General features: G+C 40.6%; 1 protein-coding gene across 6 annotated transcripts in view; it reads right to left on the reverse strand.

Annotated features, from left to right (window-relative positions):
* The window catches only part of dscamb (Down syndrome cell adhesion molecule b), a 96546-nt gene that overhangs the window by 28919 nt on the left and 47307 nt on the right, over positions 1-20320 (reverse strand). For all 6 annotated transcript variants that reach the window (XM_054615297.1, XM_054615134.1, XM_054615218.1 and 3 more), the window contains exons 2-9: positions 15563-15709; positions 14592-14870; positions 13716-13991; positions 11981-12277; positions 10605-10877; positions 8235-8513; positions 7842-7961; positions 4328-4507 (exon numbers count right to left, since the gene is read on the reverse strand). In XM_054615297.1, the coding sequence (XP_054471272.1) occupies positions 4328-4507; positions 7842-7961; positions 8235-8513; positions 10605-10877; positions 11981-12277; positions 13716-13991; positions 14592-14870; positions 15563-15709 (1851 nt within the window). The remainder of the gene's footprint in view (positions 1-4327; positions 4508-7841; positions 7962-8234; positions 8514-10604; positions 10878-11980; positions 12278-13715; positions 13992-14591; positions 14871-15562; positions 15710-20320) is intronic.

Here is a 20320-nt window from a genome sequence, read left to right on the forward strand (position 1 = left end):
CTACTCAGTCCGGCATTCTACCTCTTGCTTCTTACATTATAGACCATATAAGCCTACTGTTTATTATACTACTTTTTATATTATTATACAACCAGAACAATTCTCTTTTGGCACTATACATGACTTTGCTATGTTGGCATTGTGATTTAGAAAGAGTACAACAGCAAAACATGCACACATACAGAACAGAGGAGCAGTGCAGACTGATGTAGAATGATTTAAATATATGATATCATACTGTAATATTCATCTGGGATTAAGACTATTTCGTTAGAAGAGTGAGTCAATCAAGCCAAAAAAGGATCTGTAAATGGTAAGTAAATGTATGCTTGTTGGTAATGGGATATTTAGACACTTGGAGGACACACACAGCTGCTATCAAATTAAAAAAGGCTATAAAATGAAACATAATGTCTTATTTATCTTTTGAATCCTTCTTGCATTGCTGAAAATGTAAGAAACAAAAGGCGGGCAGAGAGTGCAAATAAAGCAGAGAAACATGCAGACTGCTCTTCCCCTTGAGCCCCCTCGTCAGCTTCTAATTGAAGTATTGACGGATTTAAATGAGGCTGAAATGCACTCAAGAGTTCCAGCGTCTCGTAACACACACACACACACACACACACACACACACACACACACACACACACACACACACAAATGAGCACACGTTGCATGTGAGCAGAATTAACACAATGTACCATGAATGGATATAAAAATAAGAACGAATAAAAAAAGAGTATAACATACTACATTGTAATCATGTATGTTTGAATATAAAAAGAACTGTGTTCACAAACACAATCACTGAGAAATGGACATGATGGAGCTGGTGACTACGAGCTCACTAATGGTCTCAGTTTTTCAAACCACTCATGCAAGTAAGTACGCTTTTACAGAAAGCGTCTTAAGCGTACGAGTACAGTTTGGGGTTTAAAGGGCATGAAATGTGATCTGTTGATGAGTGACAAGCGTGCGGCTGAGCCAGCATGTAATGACGGAGCGGCCAATGGCAGCGGAGGAAGGACAGCACACGGTGTTATCGTAGGCCCCAAAGAACTCGCAGCTGGCTCCTGTACTCTGAATTATTGGATTGAGGATGGAGCGTCGATGCTAACTGAATCATAAATGACTTGGAGGTTTTAAAAGACACTGAAAGAGATTTAATTTAATTCAGGAGTAAATGGACAGAGTGTTGAAAGAGAACTGTATTCACATGTATTTAATCTATAGTCACTTCTACTAATGATGACATATTCGGGTGATGTCATGGGGTAACTGTTAGCATGATGTTCGCTGCAGTGTGAATGGTTCTGGAGATGGGCAGATATTGGGAAACAGATTTTTGTGTTTAATGTAGCCAGGGGTGGTGCTATATACCGGTATTGATTATAACCCTGAATATTTACAATTTAATATTGATGTCAGGTTAATAATACACATGTATAAATAATCCAGCACATCTTAATCATTTTACTCATATACAGTTATGTTAACAGACTATCTCCCCATCTCCCTACACTCGTGTTTTGAGTGTAATTCCTTTGGTAAAAATAGAGAGAAAATGTACAATAAACAAAGTTATACTTCTGGTTCTGTTCTCTCAAAGTCAACGGGTTAATTGAATGTGTTTTTAACAGGTAGTTAGATGCCTGACATAAAGCATGTGGTTAACACAAGCTTATGAGATGTTAATGTTTTGTTTTATGATATAAGATACATCAGTAAAGAACACTCTCGTGAATTTTGAAGCTTTTAAGTACCTTAAAAGGTTTATAGCTCTTTGTTAACTTTTCACTGCTGATGTCATTCATGCTGAACAAAACATGTAAGCATCATAAAAGTTAGTTTGCCACAGATCTTAATTTTTGTAATAATCCAGAATCCAATGGAAAAATCCCACTGGCTTGTTGTTTAGGGAACAAGTGCGAAGCTTCATTCATGTAGTGCTCTTTTTTGCAATTTAAAGCGCAAAGGCTCCAGGAAAAGTGTATTAACTAATAAGTGACTGCAAACCGAATTCTGCATATTTGAGAAATAGTTATCATGATATTCAAAAGTTTTAACTGCAGGACATCTTCAAATTATCATACATAGGGTTCTAACAAAGGCTTAATAAAATAAACACGTCAATAATTCTGCATAAAACGCCAGATATAATGAGATAACAGTGGTCCTGAATAAGATGATTTTACGTGGTCAGGAAAAGTCAGGGGTAAATTTCGAGCTCTTGGCAATACTGCCAGGATTGGTTAAATTTACATACATTTTGCTGAGGGGGTGTGTCACAATTGTTGATTGTTATGGAGCAAAAAATAATTGTTTTTTTCATCACTAAGAACAGATACCGTGTAGAGTCAGTTTGCATATAACACATAAAGAGAGCAATTAACTGACAAGCAATGAGCTATAGTTTTAAAATAAGCAGTTTATAAAAATTAAATTATAATTTGAATGAAAATTTACACCTCAACACATTTTCATGAAATTACTAGAACATTATTTTAGTTAATCTTCAGGGGGAAAACACAGTATAAATAATAAAAGCAGTAAATAATGTTGACATTACGGTTCATGTTAATGAAACTTCTTGTTATGAGAAGTAAGCTTACATTATTTAACACTAAAGCTGTCAAAATTCCCTTTGATAGAGCCGAGTACAGCATGAAACTGAAGCCTGGAGCAACAGCAGAGCGTATTCGGCGGGTCAAACCTCTCTCTCTCTCTCTCTCTCCTTCTCTGTTTCTGACTTTAAAGAGCAATGAAACCGAAACTATGCATGCAATCTCAGTTTACTTCTCACACTGCCCCCCATCCCCCACATCATTACAAGATGCTCACCAACAGTGATATATATATTTACGTATACCACTGCTCTATCTCTTTTGAACTCACAAAGTAAACAAGAGACCTCCAGGACCAAACAGGTCAAAGGAGAAAGGAGGAGAGACCTGCGGTGTAGGTCTGTGCAACCACACTGCTGGTTGGATAACTGATCTATATCATCTCACTCTAACCTGTTTGTGGTGAGTATTCTCTTTGGCTCTGAAGGACTAGTTGGAATAATGGAGTTCAGGAAATACAGTAAAAGCATATCATGAAAAAATTCACATTGTGCAATTAAAGCTTTAGTTTATATAAATAATCAACGTCTTAAAAATCATTGTCTAGTGTTTGGAGTTAGATATGATACAGAGAGTTGGGTCTTCTGTAGCTGCAGCCACATTGTTTGCTCTGTGCTTGGTGGAAATGGAAGAAAAAAAGGGTTAGCACAGCCATAGGTCAACTTGCTGCATAGCAACTGGGTGCTACAGTCAGCAAACTGACCTATGAAAACACAGAGAGCATGTTCTTCTCCGAGCCTGCCGCTGTAACGCTGACAGCTTCACACAGTGGCAGCTCCCAAGCTTGTACACTGCAAGGCTTAATTACAGTGACACATGAATATCCACTGCAATGCCAGCTGATATTAATGATAACAAGTGCTGATTTTTTCCACAAGGAGATTATTTAGTTGCCTTCCCCATAGAGAGGTCAGAAGTCAGGGTCAGTTACAACTTCCATCACTTTAAACAAGTTTAATGTGACAGGTTTCTTGATTTCTTTTTTCACATTTGTGTTCTGTAACTCAGACTTTAGGCTGGTGAGGAGAGAGAGAAGAAGAGATAGAGACAGAGAGAGAGGGCTGCATGTCAGCAGGGCTCCTCGTGATCCAGTTTGATAACAGTAGGACGGGGAAAATAAGCCCCACTCGCTTCTAAGCGCCCTGAATATGGGGAGCCACTCCTAGCGCTATAGGGGAGCTACATGGTAATGCCTCACTGGAGGCAGGAGAACTGCAGTCACAACCACTGACACAAAAACAGTAACATGCTTACATCTACTAGCTGTTTGCATATAGATAGTTTTGTGCAGAAAATTGCAATTAATGTTTGCTTTTTGTCATTTTGGCCAGTAAGGAAGTCAGACTCATGATCCATTTAATGCTTTGCCAAACCTGAAGCTCATCACAAGCTATTTTTGCCAGTGAGATGTTGCTTTGGATGGATAATGACCAGAATCTGTAACTCTTAGACTCAGTTTGTTCTTCATATGCACAGCTTGTCTATTGTACCTGCTGATGTGCATCTCCCTTCCTTCCATTATCTTTTCAAAGTTAATGTCAAGCTGATCAACTTTACGAGGAGTACAGCTAACTGTAAAATCCCTCAGCTGGGAATCCTTTTTTTTAACGGCTGCTTGTTGCTGCACCGGCCCAGACATTAAAATACACAATGATTACCGCCCATCAGCTATTATTGATCGTGCATCAGACGCAGCCTCTTACTTTTGACGGTGAGGTACATGGACTTGCTGACATCAGCTCCCACGTCGTTGCTGACCTTACACAGGTAGAAGCCGCTGTCGTCCTCCAGCACGTGTTTGATCAGCAGCGAACCGTTGCTCAGCAGCTGCACACGAGAGCCGCTGATCAGCTGGATCGGCTGAAACTGGGGGACGCCCGCACCTGAGACAAGAAGGGAGATAAAAGACAAGAAAGAGATGGAAAAAAACAGCACTGTAAATAATGAGAAAATAAACACTTTGTTATAATATCCAGCTCTTTCTATAGCTCATACAGTACGTTAAATGTACAAACGTGTCTATATATTGATCTTTTATTTTCAGTAGAGAAAAAGAAGCGTAATGCTAAAACTGGATACAGTGCTTAACAGAAAGCTGATCTCCAGTGTGTCAGTGTGTGTGTGTGTGTGTGTGTGTGTGTGTGTTTGTGTGCCTGCATTCATTTGACCACGCGTCTCTGTTTACAGATTTGATGACAAAGCTTGTCAGATTTAGGGAGGATTGTAAACATGTTTCTTAACACCAGGCCTCTAAATCCTTAAACCACCAAACAGCTGCTGAGCACGGTGAAGCAGGCCGAGCTGCCGGTGTGATGTAATCAGAACAGACATAATGCTCATGTTTAACAAGACAGCAGATTGGTGCAGAGGAACAACAGGCAGAGGGAGAGCAGAGCAGATGAGGCCTTTGCATTGCTGCTGGCCTTCAACACCGAGATGAGCCAGTGAAATTCAAAGATGTTGGCTGTAGCTAGACATGGATATTTCTTTTTACCAGACTATGTATTCCTGTGCGGCAAATCTCTGGGTTTATTCTTTGCATGTTTGTTGAATAACAAGATCCAGAATGGTTATATCGACTGCATAAATGGCCTTAGTCGAGGACAGACTAATCCGAAAGGCATGAATTTGTCTGATTGGAGAACAAGTAGGCTAAATCTCTGCATGTGTCTTTTCTCAATTCTCAAAAGTCCAATACGACTGACACTTGATATCCATCACTGAAGCCCCGTTGAAATAATTGGACTTGGCATCTCTGACATATTCTGGCCTGCGAGTAATTAATACCTATCTTTTTATTAGGAAATGATTTAATCACTCTTGTTCTATTGCTAAACAATGCAGTATCTCATTCTGCAAAGTCCGCAGGAAATGTCCCCCACAATGAATCATAAAGCTTATATCTCATATCTCATCTATAGTGATGAAAGCACTGTGTTCCACCTTGCTCATGTAGTATTAAACACATGTGTGAACTGGGCCAGACGTTGCATTAGGTCGTGTTAAAATTAGCGTGTAGAGATTAGGCTATTTAGTGAGCTGTGGGTTTTTGCTTTTTAATTAAAATGCAGTCAAGTGGCCGCGGCTAGCAAAGGGTCAAGTGGTGACTTTGTTCCTGCTCCCCTGGCTCAGACGGGGGATAGGAGGGGAGAGGGAGGGAGATGTGTTCTTCCTTGAATTATGGATTATGCATATCCAAATGGTGCTAGTCGTTATGCTAATAGCGGTTGACCTTTACTTACTGTTCCATATCTCCCAGAGACACTCATCTGGCTCTCAGCTACTTCTGTTGCAGTAAAAGCATGCCAGACAGCCATTCTCTGGAAAAACTGCCCTCTGGCCTGCAACAAATTAGACGATAGCTTCCCAAGCCACCTACCCTGGATGTATTTTTGTTTTGGAGTCGATTTTCATTGCTTCTTTGCTCTGAATTATATCTTGCACAACAACATATCATAGAGCACCAGGAAAGATGTGAGAATATGGAGGTGAAAGTATGTGGGAAGGCCTGAAAAAACCCCAAACTGATCCTAAGACGGGGCCAACTAAACCATGGGGCACTTCCTGCTGGATAGGAAAAGCTTGTTTTTAACGCTACGATTGAGTAGTCACACACACACACACACACACACACACACACACACACACACACACACACACACACACACACACACACACACACACACCTCACCCTAATCTCCCTGTACTGATCAGAAATGGACGGTCAGACAGTTCTAATCAGGCATGAGGCCTGCTTGTCTCACATCCAAACACACAAACACACACACATACACATGCACACCCACGCACACAAATCCAATCAAAGGGTGAAAAACAGATCTGATTCTTTCATTCCTTTGATCATGGGGCCGAGCAACACACACACACACACACACACACACACACACACACACACACACACACACACACACACACACACACACACACACACACACACACACACACACACACACACACACAAACCACTCCTCATCGGTTGTTGTGCTTCTGTTGGTGAAGCTTTCATCCCTGGTTATATGGATGATGGAGCAAACACCTGGGTCTCCTCTTCATCTGCCCTGCTCAAGTGGCCGGACTCACCTGCTGCCTCCCTGCCCGTCTGTCTGCTAACGCTGTATCTGTATATCTGACTACCTTATTTTTTTCCTGTCTCTCTCTGATGATTCTCTATTGGTGCAGGTAGAAACCCTGCAAGCCCCCAGCCCGCAGTTTACAGAGCAGATGGCTGTGTGTGTGTGTGTGTGTGTGTGTGTGTGTGTGTGTGTGTGTGTGTGTGTGTGTGTGTGTGTTGTGTGCGTGTATGTCTGTGTATTCACACACATATGATCCGGCTGTGGTTGAAGCAAATGGAAGCCACTCACCTGCGAAAGCACTACTACTGAACTCGCCTTCACACATTTGCTATAAGAAACACAACCTGAGACCAAGCTAGCTGCACATAAACCTGTTCTGTTGTTGTCAAAATTATCATTTTATATAATAACTCCTGATGCAAACTCAGATCCTTTACTGGTCAATCATCATTCCTTATTTGTTTGATATTTGCTATGGTAGTATAACAAAAATAAATCATTTTCACATGACTATGCATTTCCCTCTTACATGTACAGTTAGCATGCATGGAATGATTAAATCATGGAAAATTATTCATTAGAAAACTAAAGGCTGCAACCTTCCATCACTGCCGTTCAATACAGACCAGATTCACCATTGAGACTCAAGATTAAACGATTCCAATGCTGTGAGCTTGAATCAATATTACTTTTCGTTTCAATACTGTGTTCATTGTTGCTAAACAATAAAAAGTGGAACTCCAAATGTTGCGTGCACATCAGGGATGGGTTACAATGTAAACCGCTTGTAAGTGTTTACGTCGTTGAACTAAAGGCAGTTACGTGATTGCAGTTTGTCTTGTGAGGGTTAAACATTGTGTGAATTATAACACTATATCCATTAAATCTGGAGTTAATTACCTTGAGTGATGGACCTCCATGTTTGATTGTTTAACAGGCACTTTGTGTTATTACTCAACTTGATATATTGGAGTTATTGCTGAGCATCCTGGTAACTCAGGAGACTTAAGACTACTTACTTACTCTGTGAGTTTGAATTTAAAAGTGTGATTTGTTTTTAATACATTTCCTCGTAGCTGGCAGATTCACTCGCAGTGGGTAACGCATGCTGTGTTTAATGTACCTTTGGAGTGTTCCCATACGATGGTGGGTGGAGGGTAGCCTTCAGCTGAGCAGTTAAGAGTCACAGTTTTCCCATAGATCCCATCTTGATCCTCAGGCTGAACCACAAACTGAGGAGGAACTGTGCATACACAAAAAAAAACAAATCAGCAGTTGACATTGATACATGATATTTTGTTGGAGTCTTTATTACACTTGTAGCCTGTTTGTGCAGTTTCAAAGAAGTCAAACGCTGCACCAGTCAACTTTACCTCCAGGCAGACAGCAGGAACTAATAAGTGAAGTTTGGTACTGCAGGGATGGCTTAAAATGAAAACCTGCACACATACTGCAGATTATAGTAGTCCACCAGGGTGCCATTAGATATATAATCTGTTCCTTTGTGCTTCCTCACCTCTCACAATGAGCTGACTCTGGTGCTCCACTGCAGAAGCCTCGTTGCGGGCGATGCAGGTGTAGTTGCCGTTGTGGTCCGGTGTGAGGTTGGAGATTCTTAATGAGCTGGTGAAGTCGATGTTGTCAACGGTCACACCCAGGCTGATGGGGATTGGCCGTCCGTCTTTCTGCCACGTTATGTCCAGCGGGCGGTCGCCTGACATGACCACGCAGGGGATGAAGACACGTTGGCCGATGGTGAAACGCTGGAACTCAAAGGGCTGAATGTAGGGAGGCACTGAAGAAAGGTAGAAAGAGACACACAGATCAAATGTGAGTTCAGCCGTGAGTTTCAAAGACAAGTCTTAATTCCCCGGATTCTGTGGCAGATACCGTGTCCTTTTTTCTCAAAGTAAAACTGAAATCTTGCTTTAAAGAGGTCACTGAAGGAACACAAAAGACCTGAATATCAAAAACATTCTGCAATAAGTTCCCGTCATCCTCAGTCTGGAACATTATGTTCTTTCAGAAAAAGAAGAGCACACAGAAACAGAACAAAAAAACATCTTTTTGAGGTGACTCATTCAGGTTGCTTGGAAAAAGAGTCCTGAACTTTTCTGTTTGTCTATAAGTGATCATCTATTGATCTACTAACCTACTAACTTACCTGTCTTCCAGCATGGCTGCTACATCAATCTATGATGTATCCACCATTTAAAACCCTGATTGCTGGACTCGTGCGTAGAACAAAACAAGTATTCACAGAGATTCCAGAGTCAATCTGGCTGCATAATATAACGCCACTGTTACACAATAACATCTATTTAAATAGCCTGCGCTCTATTCTCTGGGAAACCTCCAGCCATCACACAAGTCATCTGTGTTTGAGAGTCCAGTGAGTTGAAATAACACTGAACTAAGCAGCACTTTAGCACCTTATTTAATTCACAACAAAGTGGAGATAATGGACTCCAGGGATCCCCAAAGACACTTCGGCATTTTAAGCATGAGCAGAGTAAATTAACAAATGCACTTGCTCACTATAGCACCACTGGGAAGTGTTGCTTTATATCATCGCTCTCTCTTCAGTTCTCACTCTCTCTACCCCTCTGTTCCCTCGCTCCATTAGAAAGTGTAATATAGTGACAACAACCTAGCGCACTGTACAAAGGGAAGGAAATGGAGCTTAATGGGGAAGCCCTTTTTAGTATTACCTTTTACAGTTGTAAGATCTCAGAGGAGATCAGTCACTCAGCTCTGTGATATCAGTGACGCTGATACAGTAGTCATTAAATACCTTGATTTCCTGAGGAATATCAGATTAATTTAGAAGTGTGGTAAGATCTATGAAATATGACATGGGTGTCTGCATTTCTGTTTGAGTGGGTCCTTTTATTTATATATGTACTGTTGGGTTTTCCGACGAGGAAATCCATAGATGCACATGTAGATAGTTGGTCTTAGATAGGCCTTATGTTTCATATTTAAAATCTCTATCAAATTCAGTGTTATTAGAGCACAAAATATGGATTCAATGAGGAGTTTTAACATAAATTCAACATTGTGACAGTTGAAAGGAACAGTTCAACATTTGTCTGTCTGTATACATTATTTTATACAGACAAAGGAGACTCCAAAGAGGGCTGGGGAAGAAAAAGTCCCTCACGTAACCCCATAAAAAAAATTTTTTTTACACTTTACTGATTTACTGATATCGATTAAACATATGAAACTAAATAAAATATTCCATATTGAGCTTAAGAGGTGCTGGTAGGCATAGTTTTGTAACCTTTTACCAGGCTAGCTGTTTCACCTTCTTTCCAGTCTCTATGCTAAGCTAAGCTAACAGCTAATAGCTACTAGCTGTTGCCATATACGTAAAAGGAAGATATGAGAGTGGTATTGATTTCCTAATCCATCTCTCAGCAAGAAATCAAATGAGCATTTTCCACAAAATATTCCTTTATGAAAAACAAGCAGATGTGATGGCTAAAACAGGAGTTGATGTCTTTCTTATAGAGACACATTGTATCGACTTGTTTGATTCATCAGGTTTATCAAATCAGCTCTATATTTAACACTTGATTCCAAACTGCTATATATCTGTCTGTATCAAGCTATAAACTATAATGTTGTATATATGCATCGACTAAAGGACATTGATAGCTTTTGTGTCAATAGGATTTTATAATTTGATATTTTGCAGTATATATTATCAACAGAAATAGATATCAAAATAATTTTTGACCAGCTGCATGGTATGTTGAGACCATGTCCTGCAAGCTTTCAAATACTTAATGTTCAAAGTGCAATGGAATTTAAATAAAAATGACCATTGCTAAATTGGGCAGCATATTATGCCCAACCAACACAACTCAAAGGGACTAACCTCTCACACGAAGGTGGACACTCTGGGAGTCCATCTTGTTGGGTTGGACCATCACCTTGCAGTTATACTCGCCGGCGTCCACCTGCTGCACGTTGGTCAGCTTCAGTGTGCCATTGTTCTCAAATGCCCGCTGTCTGTGATTGAACGGTAGCAGTGCGGAGTTTTTGTACCACTTTATGGAGTAGTAAGGGTAGCCAATCACACGGCAGTGAACGAACGCATCCCGTCCAGCAATTGCTGTGATGTTTTTCATTGGGCGAATGCTGGCGCGGCCTACAGAGGGACAGAGAACGAGAAAGGATCCTCTATAAAGACATTCAGTGGAAAGTGACATCAAATCACCGGAGCTTTATTTTTGGTGTTTTTGTAAGTAGTAATATATTTACAAATCATTACTTTTAAAATATATGCAGTAGTTAAACAAAGAAAGGTTAAGTGCTAAACAGAGAACATAAAACAGAACATTTCTCTCCGCAGCTTCACATATGCTACCTCCCACCGAAATATTTAGAAATGCAAAAGAAACTGTTGTTTCAGGCTTTTCTTGTTTGTTTTACCACATGATTTTAGGCTTAACTCAAAGCAGAAGGCTGTGAAATGACAAGCAGATTAAAGTGTGCTAACCATCTGAAGGAAAACGGAGCGTTTAGATAACACTGCACTACTGATACTTATTAGTCTGCTCTTGCTGCAGTAATACATTCCCTGTCTCATAAAATGGAAACAGAATAATCGCTTTAACATCTGTTCGCGGAGAGTTGAATTGGCTGCTTGAGTAAACACACACAGACACTGGCTCACAAGAACACTCCCTCTCTCACACACACACACACACACACACACACAAGCAAGCAAACCACGGATAAATGTATTCATGCAAACAGAAGAAATATATTTTTCTTCCGGCTATTTACAAACCAGCCCATTTTGGAACCCAATATCCAGATACGCTTATGTGCAGCAAACCAGGATAATTCATTTGACCTAAAATACAGGCATGTAGGAAAAGCACAGTAATAATTTGGAGAGAAAAGGACGAGGCTACAATATTTAAATGTATTCACGGAGCAGAGAAAAAGGAAATAATGCATACATTTTTTTTTAAAAAATGGAGGCAAATCGATCAGGAATGTAAATGTGATTAAAGATTTTACGCTAGAACTGATAAATACCGAGCAAAAAAATAAAGAAACAAATCATCGTAGGCGAATTCTACAAAAGCAAGGAAACCAAAATATCCTAATCAATAACCAGCGCTCATGTACTGCAAACGCCGGACATCCAGCTGGACAGAGAGACACAGACAGACACACAGAGAGACAGACAGACAAGGTATGTGTATTGTTGTTTCTTGGAGGAGCTGATTTGACAAGCACCTCTTACGTTTATTCGAGCCTGGTGGTACACGACCCCGGCCGAGTTGCTGCACGTGCACCGGTACACCCCGCCGTCCAGCACCTGGGTGTGCGTGACGTTGAGCTGGCTGACCACGTGGCCCTCGTGGGTCTCGTAGTGGCCCAGGTGGTGGTGGGTGTCTTTGATGACGGGGTCTTCGTCCAGGGACCAGGAGCATCTGGGAGGCGGCGTGCCCTTGACATTGCAGACCAGGAAGACGGGCTCGTTTGGGTTCACCACCTTCTCACTGAAGGAGGACAGGATCTTGGGAGTACCATCTGCGACGAGGGACAAGGTAGGGGACAGGAATACAACGGTGAATAAAATTAATCTAAAACTGTGACCATCATCAGCATTCCAATGAGCTACAATAAATGTTATTCTATCATATTTAACCTGCAGAACACCTGACTGACCATCGACCATCCAAGGCCTCGTCGCCAACTGCCTAATGTATCTTTATGTATACTTTGGTAGAGAGTGACATGTTTACTTACAAGATCAGCTAACGGCTGTTTAGTTTATCTGACTTTGGCAGTAAGGGATGTGTGAACAGACTGACTAATTGTTGCTTTATCAGTCGCAGAAAGTGGGCAAACATAGCGATAAAAGCCGAACCTAAAACAATTCCTAGTGTCATCTCTACAAGGTGATTGCGGAGGACTTGAATTAATATTATTAGAGCTAGAAATGTGAGTAAACGATGAAATAATTTCTTTTTCACAATACTAATGCAGTGGACTGTGTTATTTTAACTTAGTAACAACTTGTCAGTAGAGCCCCACTGATTTAGCTAGAAAAGCTGCTCTTTGTTCTCTTCTCTTTCTCTCAGATTTTTCAGGTTGAAAGAGTTACATTTACATGACATTTGCATGTATTGATTTGGCAGATGCTTTAGTCCAAAACAAGTTCTCTCTGCAAATAAAAAGTGGGTGCAATAACGTCGCCATATTGACTGCATGCTCACCTGGTAAGGTTACGATTGGATGATCGTGTTCCTGCAGCAGTTTCTTGTTTTTTATTAATCGTGGTATTCTGCTCCTATACGTTACTGCATTCTGTTGTACTGTATAATGGATGTACAGTACATTGTATACTTTTTGGAGAAAACACTTCATGTTGGATATTTCTTTATCAGCAGTTCTTATTCATGATCAGTTTCTGAGAGTTTGAGAGAAGATCTGTTTTTTGCTTTCAAGGGCCAATCTTTGTCATATATATATTTTTATAATGTAGCATAGGAAAAGGAACAATCTGGACTTTTTGTCACCATTCTTTCATTATGAGCAGTGATCTAGGAGCTTCCCTCCCCAACATTGAGACCAGTTGGCTTTTGAAGTGTCTGTGTCCGCCTGCTGCTGCTCTGATAATCTAGATCTGTTCCACATGAATATAGATTATCAATATCTTCTTTTAACAGCTCCCAGGCCACAGCAGAAAGTTGCCTGAGCAACGCTGCCAAGGTAAGCTATTGGATTCAGGAGTGTTTGTGCATGTATTTTTCTATGTGTTTGTGAAGTCTGGGAGGATTGTTGTAATGACGGGCGATAGCAGAGAGTCACAGCAGGACGCCATTAACACAAAAACCCTGTATTGATCTCAAAGGCCTGATTCAGTTTTTTGCTAACTCACTGATTATACATGAGTGTGCTGCTACAGTGAGGCTTTTGGTCAGCATTTGTGTGAAAGCTACAAATCACATGCACACATTTTCACCTTCAAGGATGACTTGCACAAAGTCCTGTGCCGACATCTTGCCCTTCCTGGCGAAGCACTGATAGGCCCCTCCGTCGCTCTTTGACATCCCCTCCATGATGAGGTTCTCCCGGTTGAGCCCGGTGAAACGGACATTGTTGCCGGGGTAGATGATCTCTCCGTTGCGGTACCATGACAGCTCATATTCGTCCGAGCCGCTCACGCTACAAGACAGAGACACCTTGCTACCCACACTGCCTTTCACCTTCCGAGGGCTGACCACTGCCTTCAAGGGCTCTAAGCACACAGAAATAGGAGACATGTTTTCTTTTTAAAGGAAAATTCAATGATTTGTTTTGTTTTAATGACATGAAGGTTGACAGAATGGCAGTGGGGCAGATAGTGGAGAAAGTTTAGTTTGGATTTGATCAGCATTGATACATATGATAATGGAGGAGAAGGTTTTAACCACTATCTCCAGATTAGATCTGAAACCATAAATTGACTAATTCAGTAGACAACTCCTACAAAAATTACTCGTTCAATAATCTCAAAGATGTATGTTAAAAATTACAAATTTTCTATGAAGGGAAATTTCACATCTTTGGGTTCTTGACTGTTGGACTCTGGTTGAAATATTTAGTCTAAAGTGTAAGAAAAAAGATGACAAATGTGGATCACAAGTTCCCAAATTGCTCGTTCTGTCAGCCCAACAGTCTAAAAATCTAAATATTTTAATTTTTTTAATGTAAGAGAGCAAAGCAGCAAATCTCACATTTAAGAAGCAGCAAATGCAGAAATATTTGTCATTTTTGCTTGATTAAAACGTATAATCCAAGTGTTTTTTATACAGACACAGTAATAAAGAGGTTTCCTTCCTTTTAATAAAGGACTTACGTTTGACATACAGGCGCCCCATCACCTCAGCGTTGCCATAGATGTTCCACACTTCACAAACATACGTCCCAGAGTCACTGGGCTGTGTGCTCTCTATCAGCAACCCCGTGGTGGTCTGGCGGAAGCGACTGTCAGGCTCCAAAGGGCTGTTGTCCTTCAGCCAGCGGTATTTGGGCGTTGGGTAGCCAGAGGCCTTACAGGGCAGCTCCACCCGATGATTAATCATCACCTCTCGGTGGTCAAAGCCATCCAAGATGCCTGGCTCAGCATTGGTGGGGTCTGGAAGGAGCAGAGAATTTAGTTTTAATTAGTGGTGAGCGTTGCCAGGCGCTTGACAGTGTAATCCAATATTGATTCTTGGGGGTCACGATTCAGTTGTATATACTGAATATTTGGTTATCTGAGGAAGAGGAGAGAGCAACAGTGTGTTCCTAAAACGGTCCCTCATAGCCAAATTATATATTACACTATGGATTGCTCCTTTTTTTATCCATTTATCCATCTATATGCTAAATGCAAAACATGTAAAATGGCTCTCATTTATCAAACTACACTACAATACCATTAGCACAGTGCAGCCTACATTGCACTCTATGTTTACTTGTTACTGACCGGCCCAAAGAAGGGCGGCATAACTCATAGTGGACCTAAGAGTTGATTGGTCTGCATGACAGGATTGGACAGACTGTAAACTTGATTCCGGCCCTAAACATATCCATTCACTGGTCTTGCTTTACAATCCTGCAAATCAATCAAAATTTCTTGAGGAGGACCCATAACTCATAGGGGAAAATCATTTTTACTGCCTGCAGTTTTGAAAATGCCAAATCCTGCTTAAAAGTGCAAGTATATGTAAAGATGATCTATTGCAATAGCAAAAGGAAGTATTCAATATAGTATCTACATGTATATTTGACCTGCATGTATGGTCTTTAAGATTAAATTGAATCCATTTTGTATCCAGTACCGACCTGACACAATGAGACGCGCGCTGTTGCTCTGACGAGTCTCGCCGGTGTAGCGGTGGCGTGTGGTGCAGCGATAGTTATTCAGCCCATCCTCAGGCAGGACGTCCAGAATATACAAGGCTCCCGTGGATGGGATGAGATATCTTTGTCCTGTTAAAAAGATAAAAAAAGAAGCTGGTGGAAACACATGAAAGGCAGCAGTTGTTTGGTTGTTATGTAGGATCAAAACAACTTTTACAGTATAAAGAATTTATTCAACCCACTACAACAGAAGGATTTATTTCTCCATAGGCTGTTTGTAGAGAACACGGCAAATCTGTAGAAGTTTGAATCTCACAAAACACAAAGCCTTTAGAAGTTATTCTTTATTTCTACATGAGACGAGAGACTTTACTGAAGCAAAATAAAAAATAATTACTCTGGTGTAAATAAACAATAACTACCAGAGATTTGCTGTGGAATGAGACTTTAACTTCTACAGAAAAACACACCAATATTTGGACTAATACTGTGAATTAGTGGATGATGGAACATACTACGTGCCCATACATTTAAAAAAGAAAAAAAGGCGGAAACTGTCTGCAAGAAATCAGCTGTGCATATCAAATTTTGCCCTCCAACTGCTCTTATTTTGGTGTCTTTGACTTCTGCCGTTGCAGTAACCTCCCTGGCGCCAGTGTCTGGTATCCAGAGCCAATCCCTCTTTGGCTGTCACAGCCAGTTCAGTATGTAGGGTAATATTATGTTAATTCTGCAGATCAAACCAGGCTGAGTGGGGTTGTCAACATCCATAAGGAAAGAAACCCTCCACTTCGCCATCACATGAATGCCCACATTCCCATGGGAGCAGATTGATGTCAAAACTGATCGAAAAAGCAATTTACAGGAGATTGTCTTCGGTGCACAGCGGTGGGCATGCTAAGACAGAGGAAGCTTAGGGAGCCTTTAAGGACCGAGGAGAGGCAGCCCTGCAGCAGCTACAGCTAATGTTGACGGCGGTCCACAAGAAAAACACTGAACAGTGACGTCACAGGGTTAAAGAAAATTATGTTCTGCATGTTACAGTTTGGCTCATTTTAAGAAAGTATCCCTCTACTTTGCATCTCCACCTTCTGATTGTATGTAAATACTACAAATGTTTTTCTAGCTTCAAATTAGCGGCTCACTAAGCTAATAAAAGATGAAAAAACAAGAAGACAGGTATGTGACACTATGGTGTGTAAAGTGACATGTTTCATGAGGGATTATTTCCAGGAGGAGGTTTCTATTTCATCTTGTGCTCATTGACAGTAAGCAGAGCGTAACATAATGTGCACATTAATGAAACTTGGCATTATGACACTAACAGGGTAAATTCATGTCTTGGGAAGTTGTTTTTCATAATTAAGATCCAACAATATACCTGTACATCTAAGTACAGATACCTGCATGTCGATTATTAAGAAGATGATACATGACACCAACTCTTCGGTTACACTGATTAAGGTTACACGTTTGACTGGTGAGATTAGCAGGAATTCTCTCTGCATATTGGATTTTGATTGCACCCGTGTCTGAAGGCAGTCACATCAGCGATTTATCCAAAAGTAGAAAGAACTGGGGCAGAGTGGGAGCAGCTAAAGTAGATTAGAAGCGGGTAATTCATTTAAGTTCAACAACGCAAGCTTTGGGTTTTCTTGTGATTTTTCTCTAAAACAGACATTTAACATGTAAGATGTGTTCAGATTTATGACACAATAGGGGGTCAACTGTCAGACCAAAGCAAAAAATAGCAAAGGTTTTGAATTCATCTGTTCATTTATGTTAAACTGGTGCTGTTTGAATATTTATTGTTGTGCTTTCAGTCAAAATGGCCTCTCAAATAGACATTTCGAGATGCTATGAAAAATGCATGGACAAGCAGGTGCAGAGGTTTTCTCTTTTCTGTTAACAAATTAGATGCCACCTCCCCTAGGTCACATAACATCATCCCCTATAGATCAGAGGGGAAAACAACTGCTATAATTGCTCTGTTTTGTCCTATATTTCACATTGCTGTGCTGAGTTACTGTGTTAAAAGACACAATAACTGCACAGTCCAAACCAATTAGCTGAACAAATATTAATGAGAAAGAAAAAAAAAATCTTCAAACATTACATGTTAGCATCAAACCGCTGCATGTTTTAATATTCCACTTGAGACTAATATGTACGAAAGAAGCAAAGCATGCTTAATATGCTTACATTTAATATGCATTTGTGGTGTTTATACATGCAAAAGGGAAAAAATCAACCTTGTGGGGTTAAGCAAACAGGGGGAATACAGAGGGAGGCGGGCGAAGAAGAAAAAAATTGCACAGCTATTGTAAGCATTGACCTAGATAGAACCGACAACAGATTCCACGGATTTGATGTCCTGAAGGGGTTTCACTGGTTTACATACAGGGCTGTTAGATGGGCAACCAGCAAGTGGAATCTATAAAGAGACGGAGGGAGGGTGTGACTTTGTGGTGTGTAGATGTATGTGTGTGTGTGTGTGTGTGTGCTGATGCCGGCAGCCATGCATGCATGCCAGTGTGCGAGACGATTGGTGGGAGGAAATCTTCTCAGAGGTTGAGGGGGCCAGATGCAGAAAAAAAAAAGCATTACTGTTTATGATCATCGCCTTTGCTCTTTTTTTTTTCAGTGGTTCTGTGCAGAGCCGAGGGAGGGATCATTTTTTATTTCATTTTCTTTAGTTTTTTTATGCTTTGTATTTCAGTATTTTTAATTAATGCTTCATACTTTTTTGTAACTGATCAATGGTAGCTGTCATCAGTGCCAACACAGCAAAGAAAAGACTAGAAATATCTTATCAAATAAATAACAATAAATCTGAAAAAGGGGAAAACCCTGAAAAATGTATATAAGCAAGCAGCAGCCAAAACAAAATTCAGACATCTCCAAAGCTGTCCACTCCACACACACACACGCACACGCACACACACACACACTGCCTCTTTCCCTTTTTTCACTCCTCCCTTCTGGCTTCTCCATTTTGATTCTGTACTGGTCCTCTGAAATCTCACTGTGGAATCCATCTTGAGTGAGACAAAATGGTATTTCACTCCAGCCGCTGTGAGCTGCTGCAATTTTCTCTTCAAGCACCTCTATGCTCCTGCAATGCCTTTTAAGACGTCAGAGCTCAGTTATTGTGTTATGACAGAATGAAGTGCAGGCAGAGGGGACGCTACGGTGGGGAGGGGATTCAAAATGAGAGCTATTGTATTGAATTGTGTTTTATTGTATTTTTTCTCCGCAGCCCCGCTCCCTTTAATTCCACTGCTTTGTCTTTAACTCCCTCACTGCTTCAGCATTTAGGAGTAATTCCCATCCACCATGCCAGTATGTCAAGTGAGAAACTATGCACAACGTCCTTTAACCACTAAAAAGCTATAAGCGTAGTGCAGTGGAGTGTATAAACTTCTATGGATTAATTAATGCAGTAATTGAGGCCTCAGTTCCCAAATGCATTAAAACATCCCCTGGACAGAGATTTCAGTGTTATTGTCAGAAAGTGGAGCCCTTCCCTTCCATTCATTCACAGGCACTGCTACTGTAAAGTGAAAAAGTGCTTCACTCCACCACACACACTTTATCTAATCATCCCCACTTTGCCGGAGACAGAATCTAATACGAACGGCGGGCTCTCACTCTCAGCAGGCTAAATAAGCCTCGACGTACAGATGAGCTAGTGTCACAGCATCCTCGCTGCCGACAGACGCTCTGGAGTCGCTGTGATTTAAATGAGAGCCAAGCTGGTCAGATCTGAGCTGACAACCTGCACTTGAGTGAATTAGTTATAAACTGCCAATGTGTTTATTCTGCTCACCCATGTAAAATACAAGTCAGATCTAGTAAGAGGTTCATATTTGTGGCATATTACGACTGATAAATCATCTTAGACCGATTTAGCATCTGGAGTCAACTGAAGCAGCCACGCTTGTGTCTCTATGCAATGTACGGCTAAGCATATGTGCAATGCTAACATGCTGATGTTTAGCAGGTATAATGTTTATCACATTCAACATCTTAGTTTACTGTGTGAGCATGCTAACGTTTGCTAATTATCACTAAAGAGATGGTACAGCTGAGGCTGATGGGATGTCGATAGTTTTGCAGGTATACAGTCATATACAGATGATGGCAAGAGAAAAGTCAGGAGATCACAGAAGTTATTCAAATACTGGATGCAGCATTAAATTTGATTCAGATATTCATATTCATCTGAATCAAATTTAATGCTGCATCCAGAAGTTGTTGAGAGATTTAATTCAAAACTACAAATGTGAACTTGTGCCTGATAGGACATATGAATCTTAGAAAAGTCACAGGATCAGTAAAGACATTAGGATATATCATCTCAGAATCATAAATGTTGTTTCAAAATGAGACATTACAAAACATAAATGCAAAACCATCGTTATGTGTATATCTATATGAATTATGCTTCAAACACAGACCATATTCTGTCAGTACTTATTTTCTGTTCATGTCAGGCAACACTGATATAACGCTAAATATATGAAACAGTTTAAACGCAATAGGTTGAAAATGTTTAGTACAGAGTGTATTCTCTTCTATTAAGTGTGAGTCAGAGTTCTTGTTGTTTAAAGAGGAAGGTGGGACCGACTCTCGGTACACTGTGAGTCAGACGGTGAGGAGGGACCCAGTTCTAGTCGGGTCAGCAGAGCGAGAGAGAGATGATAAAGGGCTTTTGAATGTTCCAGGTCTGTGTGGTTA

Source organism: Anoplopoma fimbria, chromosome 1 (assembly GCF_027596085.1).
Source record: "Anoplopoma fimbria isolate UVic2021 breed Golden Eagle Sablefish chromosome 1, Afim_UVic_2022, whole genome shotgun sequence".
Lineage (NCBI taxonomy): Eukaryota > Metazoa > Chordata > Actinopteri > Perciformes > Anoplopomatidae > Anoplopoma > Anoplopoma fimbria.